The sequence below is a fragment of the Marmota flaviventris genome, chromosome 10 (assembly GCF_047511675.1).
Source record: "Marmota flaviventris isolate mMarFla1 chromosome 10, mMarFla1.hap1, whole genome shotgun sequence".
NCBI lineage: Eukaryota > Metazoa > Chordata > Mammalia > Rodentia > Sciuridae > Marmota > Marmota flaviventris.
The window spans coordinates 117,948,616-117,969,377 of NC_092507.1; the positions used below are offsets into that span (position 1 = coordinate 117,948,616).

The 20,762-nt window shown below is 58.5% G+C and overlaps 1 protein-coding gene across 1 annotated transcript; it reads right to left on the minus strand.

Annotated features, from left to right (window-relative positions):
• Positions 1-6,434: 6,434 nt before the first annotated feature.
• Positions 6,435-18,527, minus strand: Bcan (brevican). Its single transcript, XM_027920946.2, has 13 exons — positions 18,437-18,527; positions 17,520-17,894; positions 17,108-17,282; positions 16,751-16,878; positions 16,072-16,365; positions 14,190-14,423; positions 12,792-13,409; positions 9,578-9,685; positions 8,976-9,134; positions 8,195-8,277; positions 7,705-7,849; positions 6,867-7,057; positions 6,435-6,557 (listed from the first exon to the last, which is right to left on the minus strand). The coding sequence occupies exons 1-13, from the start codon at positions 18,525-18,527 to the stop codon at positions 6,435-6,437; spliced, it is 2,724 nt and encodes a 907-aa protein (XP_027776747.2).
• Positions 18,528-20,762: the final 2,235 nt, after the last annotated feature.

Consider the following 20,762-nt stretch of genomic DNA (forward strand, 5'->3'; position numbering starts at 1 on the left):
TGGCTGGGGAGGCTGAGGCAGGAGGATCGCAAGTTCAAAGCCAGCCTCAGCAACTCAGGGAGGCTCTCAGCAACTTAGAGAGACCCTGCCTCTAAATAAAATATAAAAAAGGGCTGAGGGTGTGGCTCGATGGTTAAGCGCCCCTGGGTTCAATCCCCAGGACCTCCACCCCCCCAAAAAAAGAATCACAGGAGGCAGGACCCACATAAATTTGAGGCCAACCTCGGCAACTTAGTGAGAGACCCTACCTCAGAATAACAAGGGCGGGGATGCGGCTCCGTGGTCAAGTACCACACACACAAATCTCAGCTCAGCCATGGCCTCCAAAGGAAAGTCCTGGCCCCTCCACTCCCTGCAGCCCCGGCCCCCACCCAGGGGGACCAGCTGCCGTGGGCCTGACCCTCTGGTGTCACAGCTGCTGTCAGTGATGCCATCCTCCTGGGGAGGGATGGAGGAATGTGATTTAATTTCATCTGGAATGTGCCCTCTCTGGCTGCCCGTAGGAGAGGGAGGGGACAGAAAGCAGGCTCACCTAGCCTCCTGTAGGCCTGGGAAGAGGCCTCTGGGTTCCTGGTGGACCCCCACCCCACCTGACGGGGGCAGGGCCAAGCGCCAGGATGGGTCCTGCAACAGGCTGGATGGAAGTTAGACTGGAGGGTCTTCCTGGGAGGCAGAAAAGAGAAAGTTTCTCCAGAAGGCAGTATGAGGGGATCAAGGCCCCAAGCATCCCCTTGCCAAGTCCACAGACCTACCTTAGGAAGGAAAGGAGGGAGTCCTGAGCAGAGGACCCTGGGGAGGGGCTGCGTGGCTCAGGGCAGGGGACAGAGAGAGGCAGAATGCCCTCAGGTGAGGGGCCTCAGAATCCGCTTTTGGAAGCAGAGACAAAGGTGATCCCCTTTTTTTCTCAGGGCCTTTCCCTCTCCCTGTCCTTTTCCCTGTCTCTCCTGTCCTCTCTGGGCAGTACTAGGGACCGGACACATCTGCTCTCCACTACCAAGCTATGTTCTAGCCCTTTTCATTTTGAGACAGGCCCTTGCTAAGGGGCTGAGGCTGGCCTTGAACTTGCAATCCTCCTGCCTCAGCCTCCTCCGTCACTGGATTACAGGGGAGTGCCGCTGAGCCTGGCTCACCTCCTTTCTAACCCAACATCCTCTTCTGCAACCTTTCAGGAGCAGCACATCTGTCTCCTGCGGCCAGACCCCTTCCCCAGCCCCGCCACCCCGGGTTCTCCAGTGTAGATGTCCTGCTGTATCTGACCCCATTTCTTGACGATCTGCTCCGAGGGATGACCCCAGGCCCTAAATCCCAAGTCTTGAAGCCTTTTCCTCCTCCCCAGCCTCTTCCTCTTCCAGCCAGACTCCCCTCCCCCTGACTCAGCTGTGGCTCCAGAAATAGACGGAGGCAGGTGCCAGGGGCCTCTGTCGAGGAACCCCCTCCCAGCAGCTGTAGCTCAGCTGCTGACAGTCGGCCCCTGGGCCCCTGGAAGGGTGGCTGGGACACTTTGTTTGGCTCTGGGCCCCTCTGCGACCTCCAGGACTCACCCTCCCCACTAAAGACAGACACCCCCAGATGTCAGTCTCACAGGACTCTGGGGAATCCAGCTCTCCACCTGTTCTCACCCACCTTCTGTCTTTTCTAAAAGGGGGCACCCCGCAGTCCCCTGTCCATGTTCTATAGACCCTACGCAGCATCTCGGCAAGGGACATCTCACTGTGCCTCAGTTTCCCCAGCAAACTGAGCTGAAGTTCACTCTGACATAATTTGGAACCCAGGGGCACTTAACCACCGAGCCTCATCCCCAGCTCTATTTTGTATTTTATTTAGAAATAGGGTTTCACTGAGTTGCTCAGCACCTCGCTAAATTGCTGAGGCTGGCCTTGAACTCGCGATCCTCCTGCCTCAGCCTCCTGAGCGGCTGGGCTCATAGGTGTGCTCCAAGGCACCTGGCACTCACTCTCCCCCTCCCCTCTCCTGAGCCCTTGGGCTCTTCAAGATTCCCCTGTGGTTCCAGTGGCCTCCTTCGCCAGGAAATTATGTCAGAGTGAACTTCAGCTCACTTTGCTGGGGAAACTGAGGCACAGCAAGATGTCCCTTGCCGATGATACAGGAGTCCCGAGGTGCTGCTTAGGATCTATAGAACACGGGCAAGGCACGGTGCGTGGCCCCCCTTAAATATGAGTGCAAAGTACCCGGCTTGGTGGCACACGCCTGTAATCCCAGTGGCTTGGGAGGCTGAGACAGGAGGATTGCGAGTTCAGAGCCAGCCTCGGCAACAGTGAGGTGCTAAGCAGCTCAGTGAGACCCTGTCTCTAAATAAAATACAAAACAGGGCAGGGAGTGTGGCCCAATGGTCAAGGGCCCCGAGTTCAGTCCCCTATGTGTGTGTGGTCAACAGCTCTCCCTCTGTCCACAGTTCATCTAAACAGCAAGGAGGATGCACTGGCTATAAACACAAGAAGCCACAGGTCCACCCACCGGACAACGAACTGAGTCCAGAGTCTTCTAGCAGGGACAGTTTTACGTTGCATCCTCCTTCCCTCTCAACACGGCTTGTTTCTCCTCCTCCTCTTCCCGTTTATTTATTTGTTTGCATTTGGGATTGAACCCTATTTTGTACTTTATTGAGAGACACGGTCTCACTGAGTTGCATAGTGCATAGCTTTTGCTGAGGCTGGCTTTGAACTCTTGATCCTCCTGCCTCAGCCTCCCGAGATGCTGGGATTACAGGCTTGTGTCACCCCGCCTGGCTCAATCTTTTCTTAATGCTCTGTCCACCCATCTTTCAGTTCTCTCTTCCCGGAAGCATGTAGGCAGCTTTGCAGCAGGCGGAATAGAAGTGAGACCTCAGGAAGAACCTTCAATCTGGGGAAGGAAGGAACTCTGCACTGCTGGGAGAAAAGGCACCTGGGACCTCACCCTGGGCAGGGATCGAAGGGCAACCCCCACCCCAGGAAAGTCCTCCCGCCCACCGGGGTCTGACGGCTGAGCATTTCTGGAAGTCTTCGGGAGTTGCTGTGTCACAGCGGGCAGCCAGGACAATGGGGTCCTTTCATTTACTGTGCAGGAGACAAGCCCACAGACAGGGGTCTCAGCACTGGGACAAAGGCCCCAGTGAGGTCAGGGCCGCGGTGTGAGGGAGGAATGGGGAGGTGGGTGTGGGTCAGAGCCGCCTGGGGAAGCGGGACGGTGGATGGGGATCTCTGGAGGGCCCTCTCCCGGCTCAGGCCTGGGGCAGTACTTCCACCCAATCTGAGTCTTTCCACGTACACTCAGACACCCTGACCCTCCTCATCCCCGAGGAACAGGGTGGGCCCCATCTTAGACAGTGGGAGGGGAGTAAAAATGAACTAAAGTGGCACCCCCTTTCTCCACCAAAAAGCCGGCTTCACCATGGCTGATCAGCCAATGGACTGTCATTAAAAGAGTTAGGACTGTCAGCCAAAGAGTCTCTGAGAAAGAGTTCAATGTAGATAAACTTCCTATTTTCGTGTCGCCCTGTTTTACTTGGCCACTGGCTGGGAAGATACAGCACTCCAGGTGCTGGACACCCCCTTACTAGCTTTTCACAAACATATCCAGTGTAGTACTTTGAAGAAATGTGCACACAAGGCCTCTGGCCTTGAGCTGGGCTTCACAGAGATGTCTGCATTTTTAAGATAAGTTACAACTGGGCTCCATGGTAACAGCTGGCAGGGGAGGAAAGAAAGGGGAGAAGAAGCTCTCCCCTTCTCAGGTGTGGTCCTTGAAGGGTTAACTTGCCCAGAACAGTGAAGAAAAAGCTGCTTTTTATGTGAACTTCTGCAGACTGTGAGCTTCTGAGCCCCTCCCCTTACACACTGGGTATAAAACTCTGAAACTCCCTGAACTCGGGGTTCAGGGGATTGATTGATTACAGCAAAAGCTGTGCCCTCTGAACCTGGCTGCAGCCAAACGAAACTGTCTCCTGCTGTCTTCGGTGCCTTGCCTCATCTGTCCCTACAACGGAACCACTATCTAGGGCCTTGGGCGGGGGGGACAAGGGCAGATCTGTGCTGTGCAGAGGCAACACCAGGTGTGGCCCTTGCTCCAACACCCCAGAGAAATGGAACTGACACTCCGTGAGGGGCCAGGACCTTTCCTCAGGGACAGGAGACACACTCCCTGGGCCCGGCTGGGATTCTGCACAGGCAGCTCTGCTGAGTCATCCCCAGGCCAGCTCCCCTTTCCCCAGGAAGCCCAACAAAGCCAGCCCAAGGCTTCCGTTTCCGGCCAGGCCAGAGCAGGTGTGGGGAAGGTGGGGGGGTAGAATCCTAGCTGCAACCCTCCATCTATCTCTGAGCTCTCCTGACCAGAGGGTCAGGGAAGACCGGGACCCTGCCTAGATGGGACGAGGTCCCAAAGCCTCTATGCTCCCAGAGGGAGTACCTCCCATAAGACCCTAAGGACAGTCAGGCTCAGTGACTTGCTTATAATCCCATCCACTCTGGAGGCTAAGGCAAGAGGGTCACAAATTTGAGCCCAGCCTGGGTAACTTGGTGAGATCCTGTCTCAAAATAAGTAAAGTTCAGTGGTGGAGTAGAGGGAGCCTGGGTTTATCCCTAGAACCACAAAAGAAAGAAAAAAAGGACACATCCTGCCCCCTCTCCCCTGCCTTTTCCTCTTCTGGCCTCCTTCAAAGACTCCCCAGGGCCTTCACTCATTATCCCAGCTACATACCTTTCATCCCTAAAGACAATCACAAGCTAATACAAGATACAGCAAGGGGTCTACTGTGGCCCCAGCCTCACCCTCTTTCTTGTAGCTCCTTAAGAAAACAGCCTTATTCCCCAGGCATGCTGGGTGGGGTTGTGCCGGGAAGGGCAGAAGGTGAGCCCTGTGAGGAAGGAATGTGGGGGTAGCTGGGTCTAGGAGGTCAGTGCTGGAATCTCAGAGACCAACTGTTTGAGGTTTAATATAGGGTGGGGAAGGCTCAGGAGTTAGTTGAGAATGGTCCGGAGGGGCCCTTAGTTCCCCCAGCACACACCTGTCCTGAACTGTCCCTGTCTGTCTGTCTGGCCTTGCTGTCTCTGGGCATCTCCACATCTCTCAGTTTTGCTAGATCTTACTGACACTTAGGAAAATTAATAAGAATTGCACACGTTGGTGCATGGGGTGTGAGAGGGCACCGAGGAGCGTGAAGTCATATGAGTGTCCACATGTGTGTGCATTTGTGCCTGAGTGTGGCTCGGTGCCAGGATCTGCAGAAATGACTCATCCTCATCAAGACTGACCACATCCTGACACACACTTGACCAAAGGCACAATTCTGTGTTCTGTGATGAGGACCACGGAAGAGCTTGCACACACACAGACACACACACACACACACAGAGTCATTCTCCAGTTCTCAGAATGACCTCATCATCTCAATCTCAGCTGACTCACAGTCCCCAGCCCTGGCCGGAAGCCTAACCCTCCGCCGCCAACTACCCGCCTTCCCCGCCCCGGAAGAATCGGAAAGAAAGCCCGCAGCGCCCCCTGGCGGCCTCCTGGGACTCTTCACACATCTCCTGCCTTTGTCCACTCACGCATGCGCACACGGCTCTCTCGGAGCATTCGCAGCGCCCTCTGCAGTCCACACAGGTTATTACGCAGAGTCCTGCCCACAAGAGGACTGGGGGCTCTTCGCCGCCCTTACCTTGGTCTCCTAGTTCCTGCATCTGTGTCTTCCCGGCTGGAGCAAGCCTTCCTGCCATTTAACCTCCACTTCACCTCACTCAGACCGCCCCCCACCCCAGAGTAGCCCCAGAAGCTGCCTTCCTCTCCGGACCTCAGCTCGTCCTCCTCCCCCGAGTGAACCAAACATCGTCATTCTGAGCCACTCCTGCTGTCCCCACCCCTTTGGCTTCTTTCATTGCGTGAATGTTTGCTGGGCATCTGGTCTGTGCCGGGCACTGCTCTGCCCTTGACATGGCGGGGACCTCTCCAACCTCTAGAAGTGAATATCCAGGATGGCTTTATTTTATGAGTCCTGCCTCCCCTGCCCCCCACAAAGCAGCATCAACACTTCTTGGGGATGAAACGTCTTTATTTCCTGCTGGCTTGACAGGTATTCCATCCTGCAAATCATTTCCTTGGAAAATCAGGAATGAGCGGGCACAGTGCCCTTTAGAAAAATGGAGGGGCCAGGGTAGCTGGCAGGGAGAGGGCAGTTGAGGCACTTAGGGACTGACCCGTTGCCCTGAGGGGGAAACCTGAAGCCCAGGCCCATCTTGCAGGGGGAAGAGGGCCTGGGCTGGACTGGGCCTGGGCTGGGCCTGGGCTGGGCTGGAGGCCCCCAGGTATTTCCCAGAAGCCCTCCAGGCTGTCACCTGGGCTCCAGCTCCACCCTCTCATGTTTTTACTTCCTGTGGCGGGAAGAGCTCAGGGCATGAGGGACCTTGGAGGCCCGAGGGCAGTGCTGGGGACAGCAGCATTCAAGGCTTTCCCACTTGGGGACCGGGAGGAGGGCCGGAAGGGAGGGTCCACAGTGCCTTCCAGCGCCCTGGCAGGCTCCCTGGATGTCCTTCTGGGATCTTGACGGCATGCAGAGCCCGGGCCTGGGGACACACACACACACACACTCACCCTCCACCTGGGCTCCTCTTCCTCCTCAGCCCACCCACGGTGTGGTGTTCCTGCTCCTGGGCCCTGACCTCACCAATACTTGCCCCATTCAACCCTTAGGAGCACAGAGGGTTGAGCAGCTCAGGCACGACCCCTCCAGGGCATTCAGCCACTTCCCTCTACCACTGATCACCGAGGGGTCACTCCAATTTACACAGCCAGCTGACCGCCACGCAGAGCTGGGATTGGAGCCCAGGGCTTCTGTTGGCCATGTCCCCCACCAGACTCCTCCTGGCACTCACAGGCCTGCGGGGCACGCAGGAGATCTGAGGGGGCTCCCAGCGACCATTCTCCTGGCAGCGAATCAGTGGGAGGTTGCGCTGAGCCAGCCCCTCGCGGCACCGATAGCGCAGCACCGTGTCCACTTCGTAGCGCAGCCGTGGGCGGCCAAACACTTGAGCCAGAGGCAGCTCCGGAGGGGGCCCACAGGACACTGCATGGGGGGGCACAGTTAGGCGTTAGGAAACTTGCTCTGTGGAGGAGGGTTCCCAGAATCCTGATAGGGAGAGGAAATGAGTGGCCACAGCATTACAAAAACCACCAGGGATGATTTTTTTTTTTTTTTGGTACCCAGGATTGAACCCAGGGGGCTTAACCACTGAGCCACATCCCCAGCCCTTTCAAAAAAATATTTTATCAAGAGACAGGGTCTCGGGCTGGGGTTGTGGCTCAAGCGGTAGCGTGCTCGCCTGACATGCGTGCGGCCCGGGTTCGCTCCTCAGCACCACATACAAACAAAGATGTTGTGTCCACTAAAAAATAAATATTAATAAAAAAAAGAGAGAGAGAGACAGGGTCTCGCTGAGTTGCTCAGCACCTCGCTAAATTGCTGAGGCTGGCTTTGAACTCGAGATCCTCCTGCCTCAGCCTCCCCAGCGCTGGGATTACAGGCATGTGCCACCGCACCCAGCTCCCCTGGGGATTCCGAGTGGACTTCTGTAATTCATTATCCACCCCATGGTCAGCCTCCTCTAGGTAGCTTTGTACCCTCCTTCTGTAAGCAATCCTGCCCCCCCCCCCCCCCGAAAAGAAGGGCCACCCCTCCTGGAGGGCTTGGACCCCCCCCTTGCCCACCCTCACCCAGGCCCATCTTGCAGGTGTAAGACAGGTGATAGTTGCAGGGCACATCACTCCATTGTCCCTCATCGTGCCACACCATGACCACGCAGTTTTCTCCAGACAGGAAGTAGCTGTCAGGCTGTCCAGGGTTCCAGTTCTCGTAGAGCTGGGCGGACGGAGGTGTGAAGAGCCACCGCACCGTGAGCACGGGGTGGGGGAGGGGTAGAGGACTGGGGAGGGTTGGGAGGGACCCCAGGGGAGGGAAGGCTAAGGGTCTGGGGGTTGGAGACACCCGGAGAGGGAATCAGGGGCTTTGGGGGAGGGAGAATGGGAGCCAGGGAGAGGAGAGAGGGACCTAAGGAGGGGAGGCGGCCCGGGAGAAGAGGGAGGGGGCCTGGGAAGGGAAAGGCCATCAGACAAGGAAGGGGCGGAGGTGGGTGACTGCTGGCGGAGGCCAGGCGTGCTTCGAGGAATGAACCAGAGGGCGTGAGGGCCAGCCGAGGCCTCTCACCAGAGGGACGCCGTCCGACCACAGGAAGTCGCCTTCAATGGTCCTGTCATTGAGCCCGATCCACTGGTACTCCCGGTATCGATCTGGGGAAGAGCCGCCGGAGACGGGGCGTGCGGTGAGCGGCACTGCCAGCAGATGGCGCAGATTCCCTGTTACCGGGTGGCCTGCGGGGAGTCCTTGCAGAAATCCCAAACCCACGCCCGCCCCCGGCTTGGCTTTTTGTTTTGTACCCGGCGCTAAGGAACGGAACCTAGGGACTCGCGTCCTGCGCAACCTCTCTACCACCGAGTTGCATCCCCAGGCCCTCGCTATTTTCTTTTTTGTCTCTTTCGTGGGAACTGAACCCCAGGGCACTCTATCATGTACCTGTGAACAACACCAGCTCTTTTAATTTTTCATTTTGGGACAAGGTGTCGGTAAATTGCTGAGGCTGACCTCGAATCAGCGATCCTCCTGCCTCAGCCTCCTAAGTAGCTAGGATTACAGGCGTGCGCCACCGAGCCTGGCCTATCGTTGTTTTCTTTTTTGATCCCTCCAACCCCGGCACAAGTGCCGGAGTGAGGGCAGAGAGCGGGGTGGGGGCTGATACAGGTGTAAGTTCCTGTGGAACCCCAGCCTTCCCCTTCCTGAAGCCCCCCGGCCTACGCGTAGGGCGGGAAGGAGAGAGAAGGAAACCGTGAATGAACAATGGCTGAATGAGGGCAGCCAAGTGATGAGTGTGTCAATCACGAGTGTGTGCGAGGCGATGGCGAAGGTCCCCTCCCGCCCGGCCCCAGCCCACTGTTGATGAAGTCCTGCTCCTCGGGCGTGCTGATGCTGGCCAGGTGTGCGCCGTACATCCGGCACTGGGTCTCCGCCTCCTCCCAGCTCCTTCGCGTGGAGAAGTGCCTGTAGCAGGCGCCCTGGAAGGCGTCCCAGCCCGGGCTGCAGAAGCGGAGGCCTGGGGCACAGAGGGACAGACATCTTAGGCCGGAGGACCTGGAACGCAGCGAGGTCAGATCTGCAGGCGAGGGACGCGCCTTCTCCCTGCGCCGCAGACCGCAAGGGGCGGGACCGAGGGACCGGAGGGCGGTGCCAAGAAGCTAGCTGGGAATGAGGGGGTCCTAGGCAGGGGTATCGGTGGTGTCTTCTCCAAGAGACCATGAGTGTCTGCAATGCTCCATCCTAGAGAATTCGGCTGTCCTCCCTTCCATGGAGGAGGGCAGGTGGCAGTGTGCCTCCAAGAGCGACAAATGGAGAACAGGGCTCAGAAAAGTTGTGTCCCCAGGCCTAAAGCAGGGACTCATGGCCCAAACTCATGCCCTCCCTCTGCCCTTCAGCACTAGCATATTGGGGCAGGGTCCAGGCTTCAGGTATGCCCCCCGCCTCCCTCAACACACTCACCAACATCGCACAGGTCCCCCCCATAGCCAGGCAGACACAGGCAGCGGACCCCCTCCTCCTCCTCCAAGCATGTCCCACCATTGTGGCAGGGGCTGGGGACACAGTCACCTGAGAGGGGGAAAGAAGTGAGGTGGGGGAGCAGGGGAGCACACCCATGCAGTCTGAGCCCTCGGGGGGAGGTCCAGGGGGTCCCCCAATCTTGACCTTCCTGTCTTGGGAGTTGAACGTGGTCCCTGGAGCCAGCTTCTGGTCACAGCCCAGCTCTGAATCCTGGGGCTCTTCCTCCCCTTTCCTCCTGCCCTTCCCTGAGCTCATCACTGACTCAGCCTGTGCGGGCCACTGTCATGTCCACCTATGTGGGCCCAGTCCACCAGGGCCCGAGGGGAAGCAGCCAGGAAGGCTCCAGAGTCACTATGAGGAAGATCCTGGGCTGTCAGTTGTGCAACACTGGGCGGGTCATTTCCTCTCTCTAGGCCCCTTATCTTTGTGCCAGGCCCCAGCAGACTTCTGTATAGTCTAGGTGGGCCACTGGGTGGGACTGCAGAGACCACCAGCAGCAGTGGGTGTGGCCTCCCTGGACTGTCCCTGGCACCTGATATGGGTGTGGTCCAGGTGACTGCTAACCATTCTCCCTGATGTCCACTGGGCAGAACCTTCCAGCCCAGAAGTGGCCAGTGGAGATCCAGCCCATTCTCTGCCCTCCCCCCCCCCCCGCACCATCGCAGGCATCTTGGGCCAGAGGATCCCAAAACCCAGAGGGGCTAAGGCTGCCCACTGAAAGGGGCGGGACTAGGCAACCTCTTTGCCCCCCTTCTTGTCTCACCCAGACTTTCCCCCCTTACCAGCCTCCACTTCTGGTCTTCTGTAGAGTCTCTAGCCTGACCCATCTGGCCCCCTTTTCGGCTCCCCCTCTTCCAGGCAGTCCTCTTAGGCTAACATGCTGCCCTGAAGGCTTCCGGTTTGGTTTGGGGATCTGGCTGCACTTGGCCAAGTCACCTGCCTTCTCTAACTCTCTAGATCCTGGGGTGCAAGGTGGCTGCTCGTAGGTCCAGCCCGGGTGCTGGCTACTGTCAGTTTCTACTCCTTTCTGACCCACAGGACCCAGGGGACGATGGTTCCACAGACCACCAGTGCTTGCAGCCATGACAGGAGGTAACCACATTGAAGCCCAGGCCCACAGTGCTTCACACTGACCGGCCTGCGGTGTCCACTGCCTGGTGGGGTTTGGAGCAGGGACTGGGGAGAAGCTGGAGTTGATTCAAAGAATTATACTGGGATGACCTTGCCGTTTGGGGTAAAAATGAATCAGCTTTTCTAGCGCCTCTCCCTCCCTGTCTCCCCTCCTGCCAGTAGTTGCTGCCCAGCCGGTCACGCCGCCCCTCCCCCACAGGTGTTTCATTTCATCCCTTAAGTGCCAGACCCAACAGAGAGGCTTCCTGGCCACCTCCTGTGCCTCACGCTCTCCCACTGCGCCTGCTCTCCCCTAGGCTTCCCGTCCAGCCTTCCAAGCAGGGGAACAGGACCATCTCTGGTCCTGCCCCACAGGCCACATCTCCTAGCCCTGGCTGTGACTGCAGGACCTGAGCCCAGGGTACAGACTAGGGTGAAAGGACGTGTCTTGGGGCTTTCTCTCCTTCCGCCTCCCCCTCTCTGAGGCCAGCTACAGTATACCCCTGAAAGCTTGGCCTTTCCTCTTGTTGCAATAGCAGGTCTGGGGACCGCTTGCTCCCCCTCCAGCTGGGGTAACTTAAGAAACTGAAGAGACCCCCCCCTCGTGGTCTTTTCCCACCAAACCCTTTCCTTACCCTGCAGAGGGCCCAACTCCAGGGCCAGCTGAGCAGAAAGCCCACAGCTGAAATGGGTGAGCCCGGCTTGATGCTGGGGTCCTGAGCCCACCCTGGACCTTCTAGGAGGGGGGCCCGGTTCTGGCCCAGCCTTCTCCACGAGCCTGCACTGGGGATCTGAACCTTCTGTGACAGGTGGGCTTCTCCCAGATCCCCGAACCTAACTTCCCGCTCCTTCTCCCTCCACATTCCTCCTCTAGCATCTTCTCCAGGGTGGGAGACTCTGAGATCCTCTGGGTTCGGGGAGGGGAAACCATTCTTCCTGGGGGCAGGGGTGGTTATTAGTGCAGGGGTTAGTGGAGGGGAGGTGCGGGCAGCAGCTGGAGTTAGACAGTGTCTCCTGCTGAGATGTGGGGGTGGGGATGAGAGGCCAGGGCACCTGAAGGCCAAGGAGCTGGCCCTATGGTTTCTCGATCAATACTCTCGACAGGAGCCACCCAAGTGGACCAAAAATGAATAGAAATGCTCATCGCACTGCCCCAGGCTGTGGGGTCTCTCCCCATCAGGAGTGAGGGACCACAGCTCTCAGTACCCCTGCAGATGGACAGCTGACCGCTTCTCTGGGGCAATGCGTACAGTCAAATCTGGGATGTCAGCGGTCAAGAGGGGGAGTGTAGACAGGTGTGAGGAGGAGCTGAGGGGGGCAGCAAGGGGCGGTTAGACCATGAGGACAGGAAAGCCTGGAGCCGGAAGAAGAGACCAGGAGACACAGAGAGGCCGCGACCCGGAGCCAAAGAGAAGCTCCCGACACAGAAGCATGGGGTAAGAAGGGTGGGCAGCTTCAGAGGGAGACAGGGGGCCGAAGTTTGGTTACAAAGCAGTTTAATAGAGATTTATTTCCAAGGCTTGTTTTCCATGAAACAGTCGAAAAAAAAAATACTTCACAGAAGTAGTCGCTTAAGGCTCTGTAGGGGGAGGGGCTCTCCTGGACCCCAGAGGGCGAAGGGCAGGGCTGGACTCCCAGGCTTCCCTGAGATCAGTGGGAGGTGACTAAAGGGGTCAGCACGGGAAAGGGGTCGGGAGGGAGCAGAGGAAGCAGGCCTGACCCCAAAGAATGCCATGGGTGACCAGAGCATCCTGAAGAGGCATGAGGAGGTACTGCGGGTCAGTGAGATGTGAGTCACAAGGACAGAAGGGTCACGGGTGGTCAGTAGTGGGGCTGGGGTCACAGGGTGAGGACTCAGAGAGCTGGGATGGAAGTCACCAGGTGGGGTATCCGAGATGGGAGACCAACAGGGAAGAGAACGAGGAGAGTCAGGACAGGAGAGTCAGGGACGAGGGGGATTAAAGGACCCCGGGTCGGGTGATCCCGAGCTGCAGGAGGGGGAAAGGGAGAATCACTAGGAAGCTCGAGCCCTGGGCAGAGTTACCTGATGAGGGGGCCACGGCCACTCCGCCTCGGCTGGCGCCATCAGTGGGCAGCACCGGCTGGGCCTGCACCGAGGTCCCTGCGGGGATGGTTCTCCCAGAGTCCTCTTCAGAGGGGGCTTCCAGCTCCCCGGTGGCCTCGGGGGCCTGTGTGGCTGGAGGCAGGGAGGTGGCATCCTCGGAGCTCCCTGTCTCTTCGCTCTCTCCTCGAGGGACCTCAGGTAGCTCAGGATCCTCGATTTCCTCCCCAACCAGAGTGGAAGGTGGTGGGGACGCCAGGGTCCCCTCCCTGGGAGTGGGCAGAGTCTCGGTAGGCGGTCCACGGGCCCTTGGAGGCCTGGGAGTTTCTGACTGTCCCTCGGGAGGTGGAGATGCTCCGGGCTGCAGGACTGCCCTTGCTGGCGGGGAGGCCTGGGACAGCGAGTCCTCCGCTTCCGGCTCAGTGGGGACAGGGCTGCTGAACTCGCTGGGCCAGGCCCATAGGTCCTCGTCCTCCACCGCCTCCTCTTCCTCCTCCTCCTCTGCCTCTTCTTCGTCCTCGTATCTCTCTTCTTCCTCCAACATCTGGTCTTCCTCGTCAGAGGACCCGGTGGGCGGTACAACGGATTGGGTTTCAAATTCTGGGCCAAGAACAGAGTTCAGAACCAGGGACAGCGCCCCACAGCCTTGTGGGAGGAAGGACAGGTAGGGAAGAAAGGGGGGGGGGGCTGGGGAAAGCGGGTGGGGGAGAGCCTGGCCTGGGGAGGGCTGGTGTGTGTTCCACACAGGGGGACTTCAACCTGAGCTCCACTATTGGGGCATTTTTGTTTGTTTGGTTTTTGGTCCCTGGGATTGAACCCTGGGACGTTTAACCCCTGGGCCACCTCCCAGCCCTGTTTTCCATTTCATTCAGTGACAGGGTCTCATTGAGTTGCTTAGGGCCTCTCACTGAGTTGCTGAGGCTGGCTTTGAACTCGCCATCCTCCTGCCTCAGCCTCCTGAGTCGCTGGGATCACAGGTGCGCACCGAGTACCCGGCTGTTGAAGCCATATTTAAGAAGGGCTGCGAGCTGTCATGAGCTCAGGAAAACAGGGCGGTTGTGTCCCCCTCTTCTAGTCTGTCAATCCTCTGTTTTGGGTAGGAAAGGCAAGGAGGGACCAACAGAGGGACAACTCTCTTTCCCAGGGGCAGCCCCTTACATCTCTAGCCCCAGAGAGTCCAGGGTGGAGTTGAGCAGAAAAGCAACATTCAGGAGAGGGACAGGGCAGGGACAGGGGAGAGGCCACGTACCACTAAGCCCAGAAAGGACAGGACCAACTCATGGCAGCTGTGACCCCAGCATCTACCTGGGCTGTGCCCCTCTGCCCTCAGCCTCTCTGAGGTGGCAACATCTCCCCAGGGTTAGGGGACGTTTGAGTTACCTAGGAGGGTCCTGGGGGCCTCGGCCGGGTCCTCTGGAGTGGAGCTTCCGCCTCCTCCATCCTCCATGATGGGAATGGAGTAGATGGCGCCACGGGACTCACTCTCCACAGCCTCCGGAGGCAGCTGCAGTTCCTCCAGGGTCTCTGTCACTGTGACGATGGCCTCTAGTCCATCAGAGCCTGGGTCAGAGGCTGGGTGGGAGACCTCGGGTGTGGCAGAGGGCTGGGCAGCGTCTGGCAGGAGGAAAAGTCCAATGGGTGGCTGAACAGACCCTGGGCTCCCCAGGGTCGCGGTCTGCAGGCAAGGGCTCTGGGTTAGCCTGTCCGACACCCCGGGATTTTCTCAGTTCTCTCAAAAATTCTCCATGGAGGGTCCAAGGGGCAGCACCCACAACATTGTCACCAATTCCCCAAGTGTTCATCAAGTGCCTACTGGGTGTCACGCTAAGCCTTCTCCTGGGCATGGAGGACACAGTGCAGAGTCAAATGGCAAGCTTTCTGCCCTCGAGGGGATTTACACTCTAGATACAGATGAGAAACAGATATGCACAATTATAACAATGCCATATAAAGGACAATTGAGCGGGACTAGAAGACAATGATGGGAAGTTCTGTGCCGGAAAGACCCGGGTGAGAGCTGAACCCTTGAGTGAGGGGATGGAGGTGGAAGAATGGATGGGAGGGTCTCAGCACCTTGAGACCCTGGTCTTGGATTAAGGTGCCAGTCATCCTATTTTTTTTTTTTTTTTGTACTGAGGATTTAATCTCTGGAGCTTTGCCACTGAGCCACATCCCCAGCCCTTTCTTTTTTTTTTTTTTTTTAAATTTTGAGACAGAGTATCACTAAGTTGCTTAGGGCCTTGCTAAATTTCAAAGTCTGGCCTTAAACTTGAGATCCTCCCGTCTCAGCCTCTGGAGCTGCTGGGATTACAGGCATGACCCACCACACCTGGTGAGATATTTGAAATGGAACGGGACAGGCTCCAACCCCCTGGTACAGGAGGAACATTTGACAGTCACTACCCGAGGATCTGAGCATTGAGACAAGAGGGCAAAGGAAGGGCCATGTCTCTGGGGCACCTGCTGTTTTCAAGTATCCAGAGGTTTGGGACGGATCACCTCATCCTCTGGGGAAGGGGACTGAGAGCAGAAAACCAAGGAAGCAAAGGGCCAAGAAAAGTCCTGAGGGCTGGTCTGTGTCCAGCCAGGTGGAAAAAGGCCAGTGCGTCCCTGTCCTCGTCACCTGCCCCAGTGAGCCTCGCTCCACGGGACCAGAAAACCTGGTCTCTGGGGCCTGTGCTCCACCGGCTCCCACTGGAGCCTTCCTCCCCTTCCTCCCTGCTCCTCCTCCTCCATCTCCGCCTCCTGCTTCTTCCTGGAGAGAGGTTCTGGCTCATAACTGCGCCCAACTGTCCTTGAGGCGCTGCTTCCTGTGGGGGAGGGGATCCTCCGTCCATCACTATCTGGTGGCTGAAGATCTGACTCCTCTAAGCTGCGGTTCTAGAACCCTTCTGGAGGCCTTGGGTTAGCAGCAAGAAGAGGAGCAGATGGTTTTCATTGGATGCAGAGGCTGTCAGTCATCTCTGCTCTGCCAATAAGCAGACAGGAAACGAGAAAGTATGCCGCAGCCTAACGCGGAGAGGCCAATGTGAAACTGGAGGAGACAGGCGGGGACTCGTGTTGGGAAGGCAACGGCTAAGGGTGGCCACTCCCTGGGGCCACGTAGTGGAGGGAGACCACACCAGGGGAGCCCAGGAGTCCTGGCTGAGAAGCTGGGGACCAGGCCAAAGACCCAGGAGAAGAGCTTTGGCTGAGGCTGGGGCAGGACTTCCAGGCTCGCCCTGGTCCCTGAGGGCGCCCCACTCGGTGGGCAGGGGCTCACCTCGGAAGCAGTAGACGTTGAAGCGGCTGTGCTGGTTGGGGAAGCCGGTCTGGTTGGGGAAGAGGAAGAGGGTCTTGACGCCGGGCAGGCCCCCGCCACAGCGCTGGCTGGGTGTGACGATGGGGTAGCGCACACTGCCGTCGGCCAGCCAGCCCGGGCTGCAGCGGTCCAGGCCACCATCCCAGGCCGCGTAGAGCTGGCCCGTGGTGGCGATCTCGGCGCCCCGCTCCCGGCAGTAGGCCCGCGCCTCCTCCAGCGTCAGCTTGTCTGGAGGGGCACCGAGGAAGAGTTCTCCTGGGGACAAGAGGAGGCAGGGTCACCGGCGGTCAGTGGACACTTCTACCCTGGACGCCCACGGGACCCTGAGCAAGCTTCTCGGGGCTTCCGTCCCCTGGTGTGTGGTCAGCCACCCCACCTTAGAGGATCAAAGTCTGGAAGATCCTCAGGACGGAGATTAGGGCTCAGGGGAACCTGGCCCCACTTCCTCCTTCTGCAGACAGTCATGCGCGGGGTCTATGATGACAGTTTACAGAGAGGGACACTGATGTCTCCTTACCCCGCCTGCCTCCCTGCCTTGGGAAATACATGAGGGACAATAAGGCCCTGTGCAGGCGCAGGAGGACCTATGGGCGATGCTGGAGAAGGGACTTGTCCCCGGGGAGCCCTCAGTTCCAATCACCGTTCAGGTCTTCAGCGTAACAGTAGACGTCGTAGAGGTCCTCTGGGTCCACCACTCCGTAGTTCCGGACCCCCGGGAAGCCGTCCATGTCTCCATAGCAGGCCTCGCGGGGGGTCTGGATGGGGTACCTGGGACGGAAGGGCAGAGGGTGAGCAGGTGCCTCTGCCCTGGAGCCAGCCTCCATGCGCCCTGCTCAACCATGGCCCTCTCGGCGCAGGGCTGCCAGCCCAGCTCTGCAGGGAAGCAGGTCCTCTCCCGCCCTCCTCGGACCAGCCTCCTTCCCCAGAGGCCAGGAGCCTGGTGCCTCCAGCTGCTGCAGAACCGGAGGCCACGGCCTGGGTCACAGCCCCCGCGCACCTCACCGTCTGGTCCGACAGCCAGCCAGCGTCACACTGCTCATAGCCCCCCAGGTAGGCGGCGTAGAGCTGCTCCGGGGTGGCGATGCGGGCTCCAATTCGGGCACAGGCTTCCTGGGCCACGGCAAAGGAGAAAGCATAGCGGGCAGAGCCCTCCCGGTAGAGGAAGACGACCCCTGAGGGCAGAGAGGACCTGAGCCAGGTGATCACCCAGTACGCTGACCCCCATCCCCCAGCCTCCTTGTGCACCAGGGGTAAAACCCAAATTGCTCTCACTCTACAGCATGAGAGACTTAAGTTAGACTGGGCAGATTTCCTTCACCTGGCCCCTTTTCCAACTCAGACTGCGGGCTCCCCAGAGCAGGAGTCTTTGCCTCCCTCCCTCCCAGATCCTCTGGGCGGCGCACTCTTACCTTTGACCTTGACCTCCACGGCGTCGCTGCTGTCGTCGATGCCCTGCTGGACCTCGCAGCGGTAGATGCCCGAGTCGTTGGGCCGCAGCTCGCTCAGCACCAGGGACACGTCGGTGAGCGACGCGGGGTAGGCGGGCAGCGCCACGCGGAACCGGTAGGCCTCGCTCACCTTGACGCGCAGCCCCCGCGCCACCAGCACCTCGGCCTCGCGGCCCCCGGACAGGAAGGTCCACTTGACCCGCGGGGACCCCGGCGCCGCCCTGCGGCTCGGCGGCGGCCGCAGGTAGTGGACGTGGCACGGGATGGTGAGGTCGCCGCCCAGCACCCCCCGCAGCGGCGCGGTGCCAGCGATGCGCACGCGGAAGGCGCGGTCCTCTGTGGGCGGGAGGGACGCGGTGCTGGACTGGACCCTCGGGCGCAGTCCCCACTCCGCCACCTGCAGTCCCCCCTCCATCCCAGCACCCCAGCTGGCTGGACCGGGTCCTGCTGCCCTGACTCTAGGTCCTCTAGGACCGTCCCTTAGGGTCCCCCGATGCCACCCCAGGGTCCTCACGCTGCACCCCAAGGTCCTCCAACCAGGACGCCCGAGGCCTTCAGCTTCCCAGACTACCCGGCCTCTCCCCTTCAAGGTTAACTCCAATTCCGCTCCTTTCTGCCTCCAGATCCACTCATCCTGCCCCAGCCTCCCCCTCTGTCCTCCACTCAGAGGCCCTCAGCCTCGCCCTCATGCTGCTTCCCAGCCCTGCCACCAACCAAGACCCCCCTGCCTACCAGGTCTACCCGCACCCTCTCTGCAGGCCCCCTATTTGACCTCCTCCCCACGCCCCCCAAGGCTGGAGGCAATTGTTAGGGTTGAAAAGAAACCAGCCTCTACCGCAGGGGACAGAGGGAAAGCAACCCCAAGCAGGGATGCTCACCTGAGCTGTCCCCTTCCAGGACATCAGCGAGGGCTGCAGGGACCTGGGTCAGGGCCAGGGCCGTCAGCAGGCCTGCCAGGAGTGAGGCCATGCTGCAGGCTGGTGAAGATACTAGAGGAGGAAAGATGGAGTTAGACTTCAGGATGGACTTCCCCTGTCTGACTGCCACACCCAGCTCTGGAGGTAGACCGCGTCTGCAGCACCATCAACTCTGTGTCTGGTCCCTGTCCCCTTGCCAAGGGATTCCTCCTCAGAGCCAAGGTCTTCCTCCTAGTCAACACTGTGTGACCTGAGCCAAGTTCCTTGCTCTCTCTGGGCTTTTTTTCTTACTGTGAAAACAGCATTATTAACTCCCACTTCATTAGCTGCACTGAGCCTTGGGCTTTGTGAGAGCTTCATATTAAACAACCAGCTGTGTCGGTCACGGTGGTGCAGGCCTAGAATCCCAGCCACTTGGGAAGCCGGGGCTGGAAGACCACAAGTTCAAAGCCAGCTTCAGCAATTTAGAGAGGCCTTGTCTCAAAATAATAAATAAAAAGGGCTGGGGGGCCGGGGGGGCGGGGTCGTGGCTCAGTGGTGGAGCGCTTGCCTGGCATGTGTGAGGCACAGGGTTCCATTCTCAGCACCACATATAAATATACGAATAAAATAAAGGTCCATCAACAACAAAAAATATATTTAAAAAAAGGGGGCTGGGAATGTGGCTCAGTGGTTAAGCACCCCTGGGTTCAATTCCTGGTATCTGCCCCACCCCCAACAAAAACAGGTGGCACATGCTTGTAATCCCAGCCACGCAGGAGGCTGAGGCAGGAGGATCAGGACTTCAAAGCCAGCCTCAGCAACTGAGGGAGGCCCTAAGCAACTCAGTGAGACATTGTCTCTAAATAAAAAATATAAAAAGGGCTGAGGATGTGGCTCAGTGGTTAAGTGCCCCTGGGTTCAATCCCCAGTTCCAAGAACGTAAAAGAACCCCTGTATCAATGCACAGCATGAGGCACATAGTAGGAGCTTAGTAAATGCTTATAACATGAATGGTGAATGCTAGTATACAGTTGGCCTTCCCTATCCATGGGTTCCGTATCTGTGCATTCAACCAACTGCAGATCAAAATATTCAGGAAAACCTGCCTGCACTGAACACGTACAGATCTTCTTGTCATTATCTCCTGAGCAGCGCAGTGTGACCACGGTTTCTGTTGAACTGGGAAGTGTAAGAAGTCCGGAGATGACTTAGAACCACAAGAGGTTGTACACAGGTCATATGCACATAGTAGGCCACTTTATATAAGGGACCTGAGCCTCTGCAGAGTTTGGTATTCATGGGGGGGCAGGGGCTCCCAGACCAATGCCCCCCCCCATTCTGGCAATAGTACTTAGCACTCCACCTGCCCTCCCAGTGCCACGTGCCTTCCTTGAACCAGAGCCTCCTCTTCCCATAGGACCCCCTCCAACTTCTCCTGCCCAATCCTTCCTCCCTTGTACCATACCCACCTGGCCTCCTCCAGGAAGGCCTCCTAGACTGAACCTGGGCAATGCACAAATTCTCCCCAGCCCAGCCCCTCCTCTTCCTCTGTGTGGGGGTTTTCCTTTAGGTTTTTGTGCAGGGGATTGAATCCAGGGCACCCCACCATGGAGCTACATCCTCAGGTCTATCTAGTGACCTGTGCATAAGGGTCTCGCTAAGTGGTTGAGGGTCTTGCTAAGTTGTCCAGGCTGGCCTCAAAGTTTCGATCCTCCTGCCTCAGCCTCCTGGGCTCCTGGGATTCCAGGCGTGGGCCACCGTGTCCAGCCAGCCCCCTGTCCCCTCCCTCTGCTCTGCAGGCCCGTCACCCTCGGACCCCCCTTCCCCTCGGCCCTCCCTCTTCCTCCCAGCCATTCCTTTCTGCCTGGCGCGGGCTTTCCCACCGGATCTCCCGGCCCACAAACCAGCTGGGACAAAGCCCCCGTCTCTGCCAGTCTGGACCCCATCCAGCCTCTCCTCCCCCACCCCACCTTTTGTGAAGGCCCCAGGCTGGGGGTAGGCTAAGGGGGAGTGAGAATAAAAGGGAGCGAGCACCCCTTCCTACCCCTGGCGGTCAGACGCTCCGGAACTCAGAATCCTCTTCTAAATATCTCAAATCTTCAGAGAGGTGGAGTGGGACACTGGGAAATGGAGACTGATGCCCAGAAAGGGACAGAGCTGCCCCTAGGTCCCCAGCAAAGACAAGTCGGGCACAGGCCAACGTGCCCTCAGGAGGGAAGGCTGCTAGTGTCCAACATCAGCTTTAAGGGTCAAGCTAGACTTAGAAGAATATGGGGACCCGCATTGGCAGTGGAAGAAGCTGATG

Excerpts from the sequence above, each read along its gene's own strand:
- Bcan (XM_027920946.2), bottom strand. The coding sequence starts at position 18,527 with ATGGCCTCACTCCTGGCAGGCCTGCTGACGGCCCTGGCCCTGACCCAG. Across the intron at positions 7,058-7,704 it reads CACCTGCAAGATGGGCCTGG|TGTCCTGTGGGCCCCCTCCG; the intron begins GTGAGGGTGGGC and ends CCCCCCATGCAG. Across the intron at positions 6,558-6,866 it reads CCTGCGTGCCCCGCAGGCCT|GCCCGGGCTCTGCATGCCGT; the intron begins GTGAGTGCCAGG and ends GTGTGTCCCCAG.